Source organism: Pleurodeles waltl, chromosome 11 (genome assembly GCF_031143425.1).
Source record: "Pleurodeles waltl isolate 20211129_DDA chromosome 11, aPleWal1.hap1.20221129, whole genome shotgun sequence".
NCBI lineage: Eukaryota > Metazoa > Chordata > Amphibia > Caudata > Salamandridae > Pleurodeles > Pleurodeles waltl.
The window spans coordinates 316,904,724-316,919,557 of NC_090450.1; the positions used below are offsets into that span (position 1 = coordinate 316,904,724).

A 14,834-nucleotide genomic window follows, 5' to 3' on the forward strand; every position below is an offset into this window, starting at 1 on the left:
AACCAGTCAGCCAGGCAGCACACTAGAGGACAAGTAGGTTACAGGGTGCACCTCTAGGGTGCCCAATGGGCGCATGTCATAATAAATTCTGTACCGGCATTAGTATGGCTTTATTAAGATGAGGTTTTTGTGACCAAACACCACCATTTTCCTTACAGCAATCATGTAGCTGGGTCACTCCTGCTGACCGGTATTCAGTACATGCTTTAAGATGGCTCCCCGGTCATTTGCAATGTCTAGGACTGGAACCAGACTTCACAGGGTTATATCTTCTCTTGCAGATAGGTCCTTGTTAGACCAGACAGCTTTTGGGTGGTCCCCCCTAACTTTTTGCCTGCCTCCCTCCACTTTTTAGATACTGTTTTTGCTGGTTTTAAGATTTAAGACTCTGTGCACTTTACCACTGCTAACCAGTGCTAAAGTGCATATGCTCTCTCCCTTAAACATAATAACATTGGATCATACCTAATTGGACTATTTAATTTACTTATAAGTCCCTAGGAGAGTGCAATATATGTGTCCAGGGCCTGTATATTAAATGCTACTAGTGGGCCTGCAGCACTGATTGTGCCACACCATAGCTCCTTAACCATGTCTCAGGCCTGCCATTGCAAGGCCTGTGTGTGCAGTTTCACTGCCCAATTCGACTTGGCATTTAAAATTACTCCCCTTTTTCTACATATAAGACACCCCTAAGGTATGCCCTAGGTAACCCATAGGGCAGGGTGCTGTGTAGGCAAAAGGCGGGACATGTACCTGTGTAGTTTACATGTCCTAGTAGTGTAAAACTCCTAAATTCGTTTTTACACTGCTGTGAGGCCTGCTCCCTTCATAGGCTAACATTGGGGCTGCCCTCATACATTGTTTGAGTGGTAGCTGCTGATCTGAAAGGAGTAGGAAGCTCATATTTAGTATGGCCAGAATGGTGATACAAAATCCTGCTGACTGGTGAAGTTGGATTTAATATTACTATTTTAGAAATGCCACTTTTAGAAAGTGAGCATTTCTCTGCACTTAAATATTTCAGTGCCTTACAATCCACGTCTGGCTGGGTTTAGTTGACAGCTCCTTGTGCATTCACTCAGACACACCCCAAACACAAGATACTCAGCCTTACTTGCATACATCTGCATTTTGAATGGGTCTTCCTGGGCTGGGAGGGTGGAGGGCCTGCCTTCACACAAAGGACTGCCACACCCCTACTGGGATTCTGGCAGACAGGATTGAACTAAAAGGGGACCTAGTGCACTTCTAAGCCACTCTTTGAAGTCTCCCCCACTTCAAAAGCACATTTGGGTATTTAAATAGGGCCTCTGCCCCTACCAACTCAGACACTTACTGGAGAAGAAACCTGAACCAGAACCTGCATCGTACCAAGAAGAACTGCCTGGCTGCCCAAAGGACTCACCTGACTGCTTTCTGTGAAGGACTGCTGCCTTGCTGTTGCCCTGCTGCCTTGCTGCTCTCTGGCTGAGGTGAAGAAATGCTCTCCAAGGGCTTGGATAGAGCTTGCTTCCTGTTCCCTGAAGTCTCAGGACCAAAAAGACTTCACCTTTACAAGAAGGACTCCTTGTGCGGCGCAATTTGACGCACAGCGTGCCAGAAACGGCGCACAGCCTGCACCACAGTGAAAATTTCACTGCACGCCGAACCAGAGTGTCACAGCCCGACTTCGCAACGAGAAGATCGACTCAGCGCCAGCATAGCAACGGGAAATTAGACGCACCACCCACTGGATTGATGCACAGCCGAGATGGAACGACGCAGCCCGACTTCCAGAGAGGATATCGACGCAGCACCTGCCAGTGCAGGAAATCCATGCATCATCCCCGGGGCATACGAAAACCCCGCAACCCAAAGAGGATCCACGACCGAGCGCTGGAAATTGACGCACAGCCATCCCTGTGTGAAAACTAAACAACGCATTGCCACGTGCGGCCTGAGAAATCGATGCACACCCCTTTGTTTCCACGCTTCTCCTCCTCTGCGGTTCTTTGCGGGGATTTTTCACACAAACCCAGCACTTTGTGCTTGAAAGAGACTTTGCTTTTAAAAGACTTAAGACACTTTGGGCCTGATTCTAACTTTGGAGGACGGTGTTAAACCGTCCCAAAAGTGGCGGATATACCACCTACCGTATTACGAGTCCATTATATCCTATGGAACTCGTAATACGGTAGGTGGTATATCCGCCACTTTTGGGACGGTTTAACACCGTCCTCCAAAGTTAGAATCAGGCCCTTTATATCACTTTTCAGTGATATCTCAACATATCCTTATTGCATTTTAATCATTTTGACCTGCATCTTATTAGGTACATATTATATATTTTTCTGAACACTGTGTGGTGTATTTGTGTGGTGCTATATGGTGTTATAGTATGATTTATTGCACAACTACTTTACACAGTGCCTTCTAAGTTAAGCCTGACTGCTCAGTGTCAAGCTACCAGAGGGTGGACACAGGATAATTTGGATTGAGTGTGACTTACCCTGACTAGAGGGATGGTCCTTGCTTGGACGGGGGTAACCTGACTGCCAACCAAAGACCCCATTTCTAACATTGGTGACCAGCGGTGAGGAAAGGACTTGTATTTGTGCAGTGACATACAGTAGCTAAGTATTTTACTACCCACCCACAGTTGAAGGTCAACTTGATTTTTTATCTTTTTCTGCAATTTCGTTTTTCCTGACAATTTGTGACTAAAATCCTCATTCAACATGTCTCTGACTGGGTCTCAAGCAGGAGATGAAGATTTTGATCTGGCTATGCTGGAGACCTACACTGTTAAACAGAAGAGGGCGTTCTGTAGGGATATGGGTGTACCTACCCAGAAAGCCTCCAGGAGGGAGGAATTCCAAATGGCGCTGCGGGCCTGGGCAGAAGCCCTTTCAGAGGAGGATGTTGAGAAGGAGGATCCAGAGGATGGCACCTCAGAGGATTTTTTGCATCAGTGGATGATGTTACCACTGCAATTGTGCCCCCTGCCAAACCAGTGAGCAGTGTCTCTGATCAAGGCCTGACCGCAGAGGAAAGGAGAGAGGAGAGAGAGTTTCAATTGCAGATGGCAAGGTTGAAAATTGAGGCTCAACAGGAGGAAAGGAGAGCAGAGAGAGAAGCCAAACAAGCTGAGGCTGAAAGAGCAGCCAAGCAGATTGAAGCTAAGAGAGCTGAAGCTGCAGCTGAGAGAGCCTTGGCTGAGAAAAAAACTTTTGTTGGCTCATGAACTGAGTCTCAAGGAGCTAGAGATCAAGACAAGACAGTCTGAGTCCAGTAGTGATGGTGGCAGCATACATGCAGGACCTTTTGGGAAGAAAAAGGTTCATATACCCAAGAATGTGGTGCCAAGTTTTGTGGTGAGAGATGACATTGACAAGTGGTTGGCTGCCTATGAAGTTGCACTCAGGGTCCATGGGACCTCTGAGGAGCACTGGGGGTGGCCTTGTGGTTTTATGTACCAGCAGTGGGGAGGGACACACTTCTTACACTAGCTCCACTTGATAGGAATGTCTATGCAACCATGAAAGCTGCTTTACTGGCCACGTTTGGGCTGACCCCTGAGAAATACCATCAGAGGTTTAGGGACAGCACCAAACTTTCCACACAAATATGGGTAGATTGTTATGATTTCTCCAAAAAGGCACTGGATGGATGGGTGCGGGGGCAGCAAAGTAGATGATTACAAAGGGTTATAAGGCTTGATTCTGAGAGAGCATATGCTCAGTATTTCTTTTACAGAGTTGCACCAGCACTTAGTAGATAGCAAGCTGACTGATCCCAGGAAGCTTGCTGAGGAGGCGGACCTTTGGGTTAGCACCAGAGTGTCCAAGAAGGCATCTGGGGGGACACCCACAAAGGTGGTCAGGGTTCCCAACAGAAGAAAGAGGGGGGAGATAAACTTAAAGATAAGGAGTTCTCAAAAGTCCCCCAAAACAGTTCCAAAGGGGGAGGTGGTAACCATTCCTCTTCTAGATTTGGAAAGAAACCAGGGTTCTTTGACAGAAAGGTAGGGAAGTTCATCTCCAAATGCTTAGAGTGCTACCAGCATGGACACTCTAAGGGTGACTCCCAGAGTTCCAAGAGAGCACAGTCCACCACTGGACAGATACCTGGGATGGGTAGTGTAGCACTTGGGGGGGAGACAGTCCCAGTTAGCTTTGGGGGCAGACAGAGGTTTCCCTAGTGTCCCTGGGAGATAGCGAGATGGTGCCTAAAGCTCACATGCCTGCAAATACTTCAAAGTATACGCAGTGGGTCACCATTGATGGGCAACAGGTGGAGGCTCTGCGTGACACAGGAGCCAGTAGGACTACTGTCAAGAGTCAGCTGGTTTCAGCAGAGCAGATAGTCCCTTATACATTCCATCAGGTCATAGTCGCTGACAATTCTTGAGAGTCACCTACCAGTGGCTCTGGTCCCCTTTGAGTGGGGGGGGGGTCTCTGGTACTCTGAAAGTAGCTGTGAGTCCTTCCATGCCTGTAGATAGTCTGTTAGGCAACGATCTTGAGCAGTGGTTCCCAACCCTTTGACTTCTGTGGACCCCCACTTTATCATTATTGGAACCCGGGGACCCCCACTGAATCATTATTGGAATTTGGGGACCTCCCACTGAGACATTACTGTAAACTTGGGATCTAATCTGTTAATATTTAATTTTCTAAGCAGCTGCGGACCCCCTGAGGAGGCTTCGTGGACCCCCAGGGGTCCCCAGACCACAGGTTGGGAACCACTGATCTTGAGCATACTGCCTGGAAGGAGGTAGAGCTCAGATCCCACCTGGAGATGTTAGGTTTGCCTGAGTAGGTCTGCATGACCACAAGGTCCATGGCTGCCCGGGAAGGGAGTGAAGGGCGTCTGGAACAATGGCCCAGACAGCTGCAAAGAGGAAGGGCAAGAAGCGCGGGAATCCAGCCTCAGATGTACCCACGGTGATAGACGGGACTCCTGAGGAAGAGGAGGCCCCTGAGTCAACTGGAGAGGACATAGCTGACCTGGGCAACCTACCTGAACTTGCTGGTGGCAAGTAGAGGGTGGACCAACCAGGGCAGAATTCTGCAAGGCGCAGAAAGAATGCCCCGCCCTTGAGGGTCTGAGGCAACAGGCCCAGCCCAAGCAGCTGGCGAAGCCTCTGGCACTCACTATATCTACTGGGAGAATGATCTCCTTTACAGTGAGCCTAAGGTTCCGGGCCCTGGGGCAGCACGTGTGCTGGTGGTCCCCCAGTGTTACTGGGCCTTCCTACTGGGTCTGGCTCACGACATTCCCCTGGCAGGACATCTGGGCCAAGACAAGACCTTTGGCAGGCTTGTCACCCACATCCATTGGCCTAGAATGAGGGTAGCCTCAGATAATTTCTGCAGAGCCTCCCCCACCTGCCAGGCTAGTGGGAAGACAGTGAAAAAGTGTAAAGCCCCCCTGATACCACTCCCTTTGAAAGGGTGGGCATCAACATCGTTGGTCCCTTGGACCCCACCGCGGCTTTGGGCAACAGGTTTATCACGGTTTTGGTGGACCATGCCACTCGCTATTCAGGGGCCATCCGAACAGTGACTGCACCGTTGGTGAGCAGAGCCCTGCTGGGAATATTTACCCGTGTGGGATTCCCTAAGGACGTTGTGACTGACTGAGGCACAAACTTCATGTCTGCATACATAAGGTCCATGTGGGATGAGTATGGGGTGACCCACCAGTTTACCACCCCTTATCATCCTCAATCCAATGGGCTTGTTGAGAGATTCAACAAGACCCTTAAAGGCATGATCAATGGCCTAACTAAAGCCATGAGGCGTAAGTGGGACGTCATCTTGCCATGCCTACTGTTTAGCCATGCCTGCTGTTTGCTTATAGGGTGGTGCCCCAGAAAGGGGTGGGGTTCAGCCCCTTTGAGCTTCTCTATGGTCACCCTGTCAGGGGACCACTAAGCATAGTTAAAGAGTACTGGGAGAAAGCTCCCAAAACACCTCCCCAGGATGTGATCAGCTGCATGCTGGCCCTCCGCAACCAAACCCAGTGCTTCTGGACGTAGGCCAAGAGTAACCTTGAGGCCAGTCAAGAGGTAATGAAGGAGTGGTATGACCGGAAGGCCACTCTGGTTGATTTCTCACCTTGAGACAAGGTTTGGGTAATGGAGCCAGTAGAGCCTAGTGCTCTCCAGGACAGCTGGTCTGGCCCATTTGAGATTAAGGAGCGGAAGTTATTCATAGGCTAACATTGGGGCTGCCCTCATTCATTGTTTGAATGGTAGCTGCTGATCTGAAAGGAGCAGGACGCTCATATTTAGTATGGCCAGAATGGTGATACAAAATCCTGCTGACTGGTGAAGTTGGATTTAATATTACTATTTTAGAAATGCCACTTTTAGAAAGTGAGCATTTCTATGCACTTAAATCTTTCTGTGCCTTACAATCCACATCTGGCTGGGTTTAGTTGACAGCTCCTTGTGCATTCACTCAGACACACCCCAAACACAGGATACTCAGCCTTACTTGCATACATTTGCATTTTGAATGGGTCTTCCTGGGCTGGGAGGGTGGAGGGCCTGCCTTCACACAAAGGACTGCCACACCCCCTACTGGGACCCTGGCAGACAGGATTGAACTGAAAGCGGACCTGGTGCACTTCTAAGCCACTCTTTGAAGTCTCCCCCACTTCAAAGGCACATTTGGGTATATAAACAGGGCCTCTGCCCCTACTAACTCAGACACTTCCTGTAGAAAAAACTTGAACAAGAACCTGCCAAGAAGAACTGCCTGACTGCTTTCTGTGAAGGACTGCGGCCTTGCTGCTCTCTGGCTGAGGTGAAGAAGTGCTCTCCAAGGGCTTGGATAGAGCTTGCCTCCTTTTCCCTGAAGTCTCAGGACCAAAAAGACTTCGGGCCAGATGTAGGAAATTCTGGCTTTGCGACTCACCAAGCCGGATGCAGAATGGTGTCCCTGACACCATCTGCAAGTCGTAAGTGGGTCGCAAAGGCCCACCTCATTAATATTAATGAGGTGGGTCGGAATTTGGGACCCCTTTGCGAGTCGCATCACTCACAGGGATGGTGGCCTGCTGGAGACAGCAGACCACCATGTCTGTGACTGCTTTTAAATAAAGGAAAACGAGATGCATTACAAACGAAAAAATGAAACGTGTCAGTTTCATTTTTTCAGAGCAGGCAGTGGTCCACAGGTTACCGACTCGCAAAATGGAAATGGGCATCGCGATGTGGCTTTTGCGCCTCGCAAACAGCAATTTTCGCTGTTTCCGAAGTGCAAAATCCTTGCTACATCTGGCCCTTCTTCTCTACAAGAAGGACTCATTGTGCTGCGAAATTTGACAAACAACCTGCCACAGTGAAAATTTCATTGCACGCCGAACCGGAACAACGCAGCCCGACTTTGCAATGAGAAGATAAATGCAGTGCCAGCGTAACGACCGGAAATTCAATGCACGGCCCACTGGATCGACACACAGCCGAGCCGGAACGACGGAGCCCGACTTCCAGAGAGGAATCCATAAAGCGCCTACCGTATGGTAGAAAATGGTAGAAAATTCAACGCAACGCCTACCGGATCGACGCAGCTCCTGTTACTTCATCCTGCCAGCACAGGAAATCCATGCATCGTCCCTGGGGCATCTGAAAACCCCGCACCACGAAGAGGATCCACGTCCGAGCGCTGGAAATCGACGCACAGCCGTCCCTGTGTGAAAACTAAACAATGCATTGCTGTGTGCGGGCCGAGAATTCGACACACACCCCTTTGTTTCCACGCTTCTCCTCCTCTGCGTTTCTTTGAAAGAAATTTGTCAAGCAAACCAGGTACTTTGTGCTTGAAAGAGACTTTGTGCCGGATGTAGGAAGGTAAAAAATTGCGAATCGGAAATAGCAACTCCATGCAAATTGCTATTTTCGACTCACAAAACCAAATGCCTGAAAGACTCGCCATACCAAATTGCGAGTCGCAGATGTGTCACACCACATTTTGCGACCCCCGTTTTTGTGACCTTGCTAAAAGCGAGGTCACAATTTGCAAGAAGGGCGTGGTCCGATGTCGCAAATTGCGACTGCCTCGCAAATTGCCTGCAGGTGCAACATAACAGTTGGGAAACCCACTTCCTGGTTCTTGGTGATGACATCAGAACCAGGAAGTCCCCAAATAGAACTGGGAGGAGGGAGGAGCACACCCAGCCCAAACTGCTGAGCCACACCCAGGTGAGAGGAGCTGCAGCAACAATGGAGAAGGAGACAGGTAGTGCTGGTAGGAAGAGAAAACTAAAATTCCCAGACAAGGAGTTGGAGGTCCTCACGGAAGAGTGCTGCCTGCACCATGACCAACTCTTCATCAAGGCAGCAATGAGTGTCCCTGACGCTTAGAAGAAAAGAATTTGGCAAGGCATCCAAGAAAAAATTAATGCCATTGGGGTAAGCCACCGCACCCTAAATGAAATCAGGAAAAGGTGGTATGACCTTCGCTCCAGGACCAAGGAGAGGGTTGCTGACCGCATGAGGGAGATGAAGGGCACTGGAGGAGGCCCATCCACCGTTCCACCACCTACAGCCCTGGAAACCATGGTGGAGACAACACTGGAGCCGGAGGCTGTACTGGGCATAAGAAATGTGTGGACAGTTCAGTGCCAGGAACATCAAAAAGTGAGTACCATGATATATGCTTTGACACCCACAAATGCAGTAGACACACTATCCCAGTACACAGCAGCAGGCACCACCAAACTAGCTCCATTCCAGTCTAGCAACCTCTAGAATAGTGCATTATGGGCAATGTAGTACAGTGGTCCAAATATAGGCAAATGTTTATTATGAGGCAAAAAACAGATGTGCGAGACTGACAATGTATCCCCTATGTCCCACAGGTCTCCCACAAGGCACCCCCATCAGCGAACAAGTGCAGGGCGAGGAACATGGGCCAGACCCACAGGAGGAGGCTGCCAGTGACACAGCAGGGCACAGCAGGACACCACCATCCATTGAAATGCCACCAGAGTCCATGGAAGATCCTGCGCAGGACATGGAGGTAGCAGTGGTAGCACCAGGGCCCAGCCCCACAGAGAGGCACACACAGCCAGCAGCAGGAGCAATGCGCAGAGTGCAGTCTGTGCACATGGATGATGTCGCAGATGTTGAGTTTGCGGGACTCGAGGCATCACTGGGACAGGGTCAGCGACTGCAAAACAGACAGTTGCGGTCAATAAACAGGAACCTTACAACACTGCAGACCACTATGACCCATGGGATGGCTAATGTGGACAATTAGTTCCAACACATGAACACATATCTGGGGAACCTGACACGGGCCATCGAACATTTGGTCAGGGAACTGGTGGCTGACAGGGCACAGGCATGGTGCAGGGAGCGCAACACTGCAGCCCGGTTTGACAGACTTGCAGCATCCATTGGGTGCCTGGCTACAAACACCACCTGCCTGTCAAGGCTCACTGTCAGCCTGCAGGTCAAACTGGGTCATTTCATTGGGGATGTGGCATGGGGATGTGGCATGGGGACTTGGCCGCATCAGCCATGCGGTTGACATAATGGAGACCAGGCAGACTGCAAGGGGCACAGGGGATACACCGCAGGACAGCGAGGAGAGCTGTACCATCAGCAGTGGGTCTGCCGCTGATTTGCGTGTGTTGCGGAATAGCAGTGCACGCCAGGAGTGAGCCATGGTGGCCGCAGTAGGAGGAGGCTGTGAGCCACCAAAATGTACTATTACTGAGGCACATGCAATTCATGTGTCTGATTTGACTTTTCCACAATTCCAGACTGTTACTTACTGCACATTTCTAATGATCTCATAGTTTAGCAATAAAAAGGTTTTGTTTGTTTCACTACATAACTAGGCTATGTGTGTCTGACATTAGTGAGTGTGCTCATGGTTGCCATGTACCTGCCAAAGTATTGGGTTGCAATGTGGTTCTGTCTCTGTCTGCCCTCATTTGCGATGCTTCTATCCCCAGGCTGGCGATCTGGTAGCTCTTGCTCCTCATCCTCTGTGTCTGTGTCTTCAGGGGTGAGATGTAGCCCACGTCTGGTAGCAATGCTTTGTAGGATGGCACAGGAGGCAACTATCTTGCATGCTGTTTCTGGGGCATACTGGAGTGCACCTCCACTTTTGTGGAAGCATCTGAATCTTGCCTTTAACAAGCCAAAGGTCCTCTCAACTACATTTCTTTTCCGTCGATGTGCAATGTTATATCACCTCTCGTTCTGATTGCCAGGTGTTAGGTATGGGGTGAGTATCCATGGTCTCAGGGCATATGCACTGTCGCCTGTTTGTCAAAGAAGGCAAATTTAGCAGGGCATCACAGAGTTACACAGTGACCTGTATGTGTGGCTTCAGAGTGTAGTCACCAATACCTAATAGATATCCGTCTCCAAACTCCCCACGTTCAAGGTGTTGGTGTATCCCACTGTGCCTGAATATGTATGAGTCATGTGTACTCCCTGGATATTTAGCTACAATGTCAGTAATGACACTATGGGTGTCACATACCACCTGGATGTTTAGTGAGTGGGTACATTTCCTATTGCGGAACACATATTCCAAATTTGCAGGTGGGCAAATTTGTATATGTGTCCCGTCCACACACCCTATTACATGGGGGAAGTTGGCAATTCTGTAGAACTCCCACTTGGTGCTGTTAATTTCTGCCTCATTCCTGGGTAGGTATATATATCTGGACATGTGTACGAGTATGGCATCTAGAAAATGTCTGAAGAATCGTGAGAGTGCACTTTGGGATACCCTAACTGCCACAGCAATCACCCCCTGATAGCTACCCGAGGCCAAGAGGTGCAGTGAGCATAGCACTTGCACATGTGTAGGGATGGCGCTGCCACGCATTGTCTGTCGTTCAACCTGAGGATTAGGCAGTTCAATTATTTCTAAGATAACAGCACTGCTCAGTCTATATTTGTCATAAATCTCCTCCTCAGTTTGTTGGAATAGTGTCTGCCTGGTTCGGTATATCCTCTCCTGTCTCTGCCTCCTCCTCCTCTGCTGGGCAGCCTGGACTCTCCTCCTCCATGCTATCACGTACAGTTCTGCATTTTGAGTAGCTCAGATGCCTTCTGGGTCTCCTTTTATACTTTGGTTCTGGTTACCACCTGCTCTGAATCGGTGGTAATCTGGATCTGCAAAATGGGCTTTTTGTGACCAGTCGCTAATTGCGACTGGCTTTACCATATGGTTTGCGACTCGCAATTTGCAACTTCCTGATTGTGGGTTGCAAAATCAGGTTGCAATTTTTGCGAGTTGGTGCTGGGTCGCATCGCTATTTGCTAATTGGAAATGGGATTTCTGCATCCCATTTCGGATTTTGCGGGGTCGCAAATAGCGATTCGGGCCATTTGCGACTCGCAAAACTTTGCTACATCTCGCCCTTTGTTTGCTTTTAAAAGACTTAAGACACTTTGGGGGTTATTCTAACTTTGGAGGAGTGTTAATCCGTCCCAAAAGTGACGGTAAAGTGACGGATATACCACCAGCCGTATTACGAGTTCCATAGGATATAATGGACTCGTAATACGGCTGGTGGTAAATCCGTCACTTTTCCGTCACTTTTGGGACGGATTAACACCTCCTCCAAAGTTAGAATAACCCCCTTTATACCACTTTTCAGTGCTATCTCAACATATACTTAGTGCATTTTAATTGTTTTGACCTACATCTTTTCAGATAAATATTATATATTTTTCTAAACACTGTGTGGTGTATTTTTGTGGTGATATATGAGGTTATTGTATGATTTATTGCACAACTACTTTACACATTGTGCTCTAAGTTAAGCCTGAGTGCTCAGTGCCAATCGACCAGAGTATGGGCACAGGATAATTTGGATTGTGTGTGACTTACCCTGATTAGAGTGAGGGTCCTTGCTTGGACAGGGGGTAACCTGACTGCCAACCAAAGACCCCATTTCTAACAGTCCTCACATGTATCGCAATGCACCCTGCCTTAGTGCTCTTAAGGCCTGCTGTAGGAGTGACGTACATATAATGCATGTAGTGACTTTGGAATGGCACACAATGTGTATGCCATGTTGTGTTTTCACTCAGGGCTTGCACCCTGACATGAAGTCTGTGATGGCAGGCTGTGTGCAATTTGCGTGAAGGTCCCATAGGGTGGAGTAAATTATGCTGCAGCCCTTAGGGACCCTGTTTAGTACCCATGTCCTAGATACAAGGGGTAGAATTTACTAGGGACTTACAGGGGTGCCAAATTCCTGCGCCAATTGTAAACAATTAGACAACACATGTTTTTAAGGAAAGAGCAGTGGCACTGAGGTCTGTTTAGCAGGCTTCAGTGCACTATCAGAGTCGAAAATCAGCATTTAGGCATTCTAACAGGGAATAAAAAGTGGGGCCAGCTGCAAAGAATCCCAATCCCAATTTCCTGCAGGCACTGACAATTCTACAGAAACCCTGTCTCCTCTTTCCTTATAGCGGTTGGTGCTCCCCTCCCATCTAGGAGATGCCAGCAATACACATGCGCTGTCTGGACAAAGCAACTTGTCCTCCATCTCATACTGTGGTCCAGGCTGTGGGCTTCCAAAATGTAAACCATAGGCCTGCATAACTCGTACACAGGACACTATACTCTCAACACCTACACACATGTACAACACACTCAGTGTCACATTGAGGATTCCAAGTTCATCATGAGCGGCGGGAGTTTAAACGGATGAGCTTGTAAGCACATATTCCTGTCTCAGGCATAAGAAGGCATGTCACTAGACTTCACTAACATGGTTTGCTGCCACGACTGTGCTCCACACATGAAATACATATCATGGACAATATCCCCTATCACTCTGAGGGTCTGCTTGGTGCATCCCTTCAAATTCAGGGCTAGATCCAAAACCTATCATTGTTAAAGACAAGGCGTAGATCAAAGAAAACACACAGGATTATAGTGTGGCATGGCAAAAAAACAAAAATCATGAATCACAGGTATTCTATTCAGGCATGGACAGCAGGGAACATGACTATATGTCATGCGGATCATATTCCTGGCACACAACTGTGATTGTGTTCTCTCGTGTTCATTTGTTTGTTGGTATTGTGTTGTTGTTGGTTGTTCCATTATTTTCTTCCTACGGCTGTCTCATTGTGTTGTGTCTTAGTTGCTTTCATGTGTTATTGGGTTAAGGAATTGGGTTGTTACCAGTTAAGGGGAGCAGTATCACAGTGTTGACATATTAGAGAACAAGGTCTTTGCTGTTGGCCACTGGATTCAGGGGTAATGCCCATGTTTGACCACGTGTAAACTATCAAATATCTGAGTCTATGGCATCTGCAGTCAAATATTCAGTCAATATCAAACCAAAGCCTCACCTTCAGTGGATACATAACATGCAATTATTTTACTGTCACTGTGCAGGTGGGATCCAAGAGCAGTGTGGAGGATCTTGTGAGAGCTCTGTTGAGGAAAGCATACAGTGATCTAGAAAAAGTACGTGCCATCTGGATTTGGATCTGCCATCACATAGGTAAGTAAAATTGCTTTTAGTCATCTAGATGTGCTGCATTGGTATCTTTTATAAAAATCCGTTTTCATCCATTTGTCTAAGCCATTCTGGTTTACAGATTAAGCCGAAATCAGTGAAGCAAGGGTCCCTGGGCAGAATAGGATAATTCAGTTTTACAGGTACATTTCAAGGGCTTGCCAATGGCTCTGCTCTGCAACGAAAGTTGGTCACCTTATGTGGAGTGAATATATTTACATGCTGAGGAGGTGGTGTAATGTGACTGATCCAGATAGTGAATACACATTAGGTCAAAAAGGTGTTGGAAGAAAAGTTTTATTTTTTTAACTTAAATAAAAGCGTGCATGAAGTAAAAGGTATGATTCACAAATTTTTTAGTATGTTATTTAGTACTACAGTAGTGCCACAAAACGTAATACTAAGGGGCAGATGTAAGAGCTCTTAGCACCTCCTTGTGCCACATTAGCATCATGTTTTTACACTAAAGTGGCCCCAACAAGGCCAAAATCACATGCATTGCACCACTTTGTAACCCTTTGCACTACATTATGCCTGCGCCAGGCATAATGTTTGCAAAGGGGGCGTTCCCCCATTAGGGGGAACTCAGAAAATGGTGCAAAGAAATCTAAGAGATTTCTTTGCTTCATTTTTTTCAGCACTTTTTAACACCTGCTCAGAGCAGACTTTAAAAGGAGGCACACCATTGTTTACCATGGGCCTCAGTGAGCTCTGAACTAGCATCAAAAACTTTGATGCTAGTTTCCCTATCTACCACCATGGTGCGACGTATCTTAAATATGTCACAAACATGGTGGCGTTAGGGGGGCGCTAAGGCACACATGAAAAGTGGTGCTGCATATATTGAGTGCAGCACAACTTTCCTTAAATCTGGCCCTAAGTGCTAGTCACAAACTGCACTTTTATAGTAGCATATACTTTTGAGTAAGTTTGCTACTTTTCTGTATCCATAAAATGGGCTTTTGCAGAAACTTACACATTTGTAATAACTTATACATTTTGAAGTAAGTCCTTACCACTGTTATTTCTGAAGGGAGAGTGTTTCAGTACCAGTAGTTGGCACCAGTGGTGCTGGGCGTACCACAAAAGTGTAATACTACAAAAGTGTAAGTTACTACAAAAGTGCAGCTTGGGAATACCAAAAAGTTGTAAACTTACTCAAAAGTGTAAACTTACAAAAAAGTGTAAGTTATCTTTGTGAATTAGGCGCAGGATAACTATGGACATAACCTCTGTGCATGTCTACCTTAAATTAAACACACACTTACTTTTGGCCTCAGGAGACAGCCTAGACTAAATAATTTGTTTCTGGTATCTGATTCTGCTAT

General features: G+C 47.6%; 1 protein-coding gene across 2 annotated transcripts in view; it reads left to right on the plus strand.

The window, feature by feature from the left end:
- LOC138265662 (kyphoscoliosis peptidase-like) overlaps nt 1–14,834 on the plus strand; it is a 361,876-nt gene that overhangs the window by 151,410 nt on the left and 195,632 nt on the right. For both annotated transcript variants that reach the window (XM_069213573.1, XM_069213572.1), the window contains one exon: nt 13,383–13,491. In XM_069213573.1, coding sequence (XP_069069674.1) covers nt 13,383–13,491 — 109 coding nt within the window. The remainder of the gene's footprint in view (nt 1–13,382; nt 13,492–14,834) is intronic.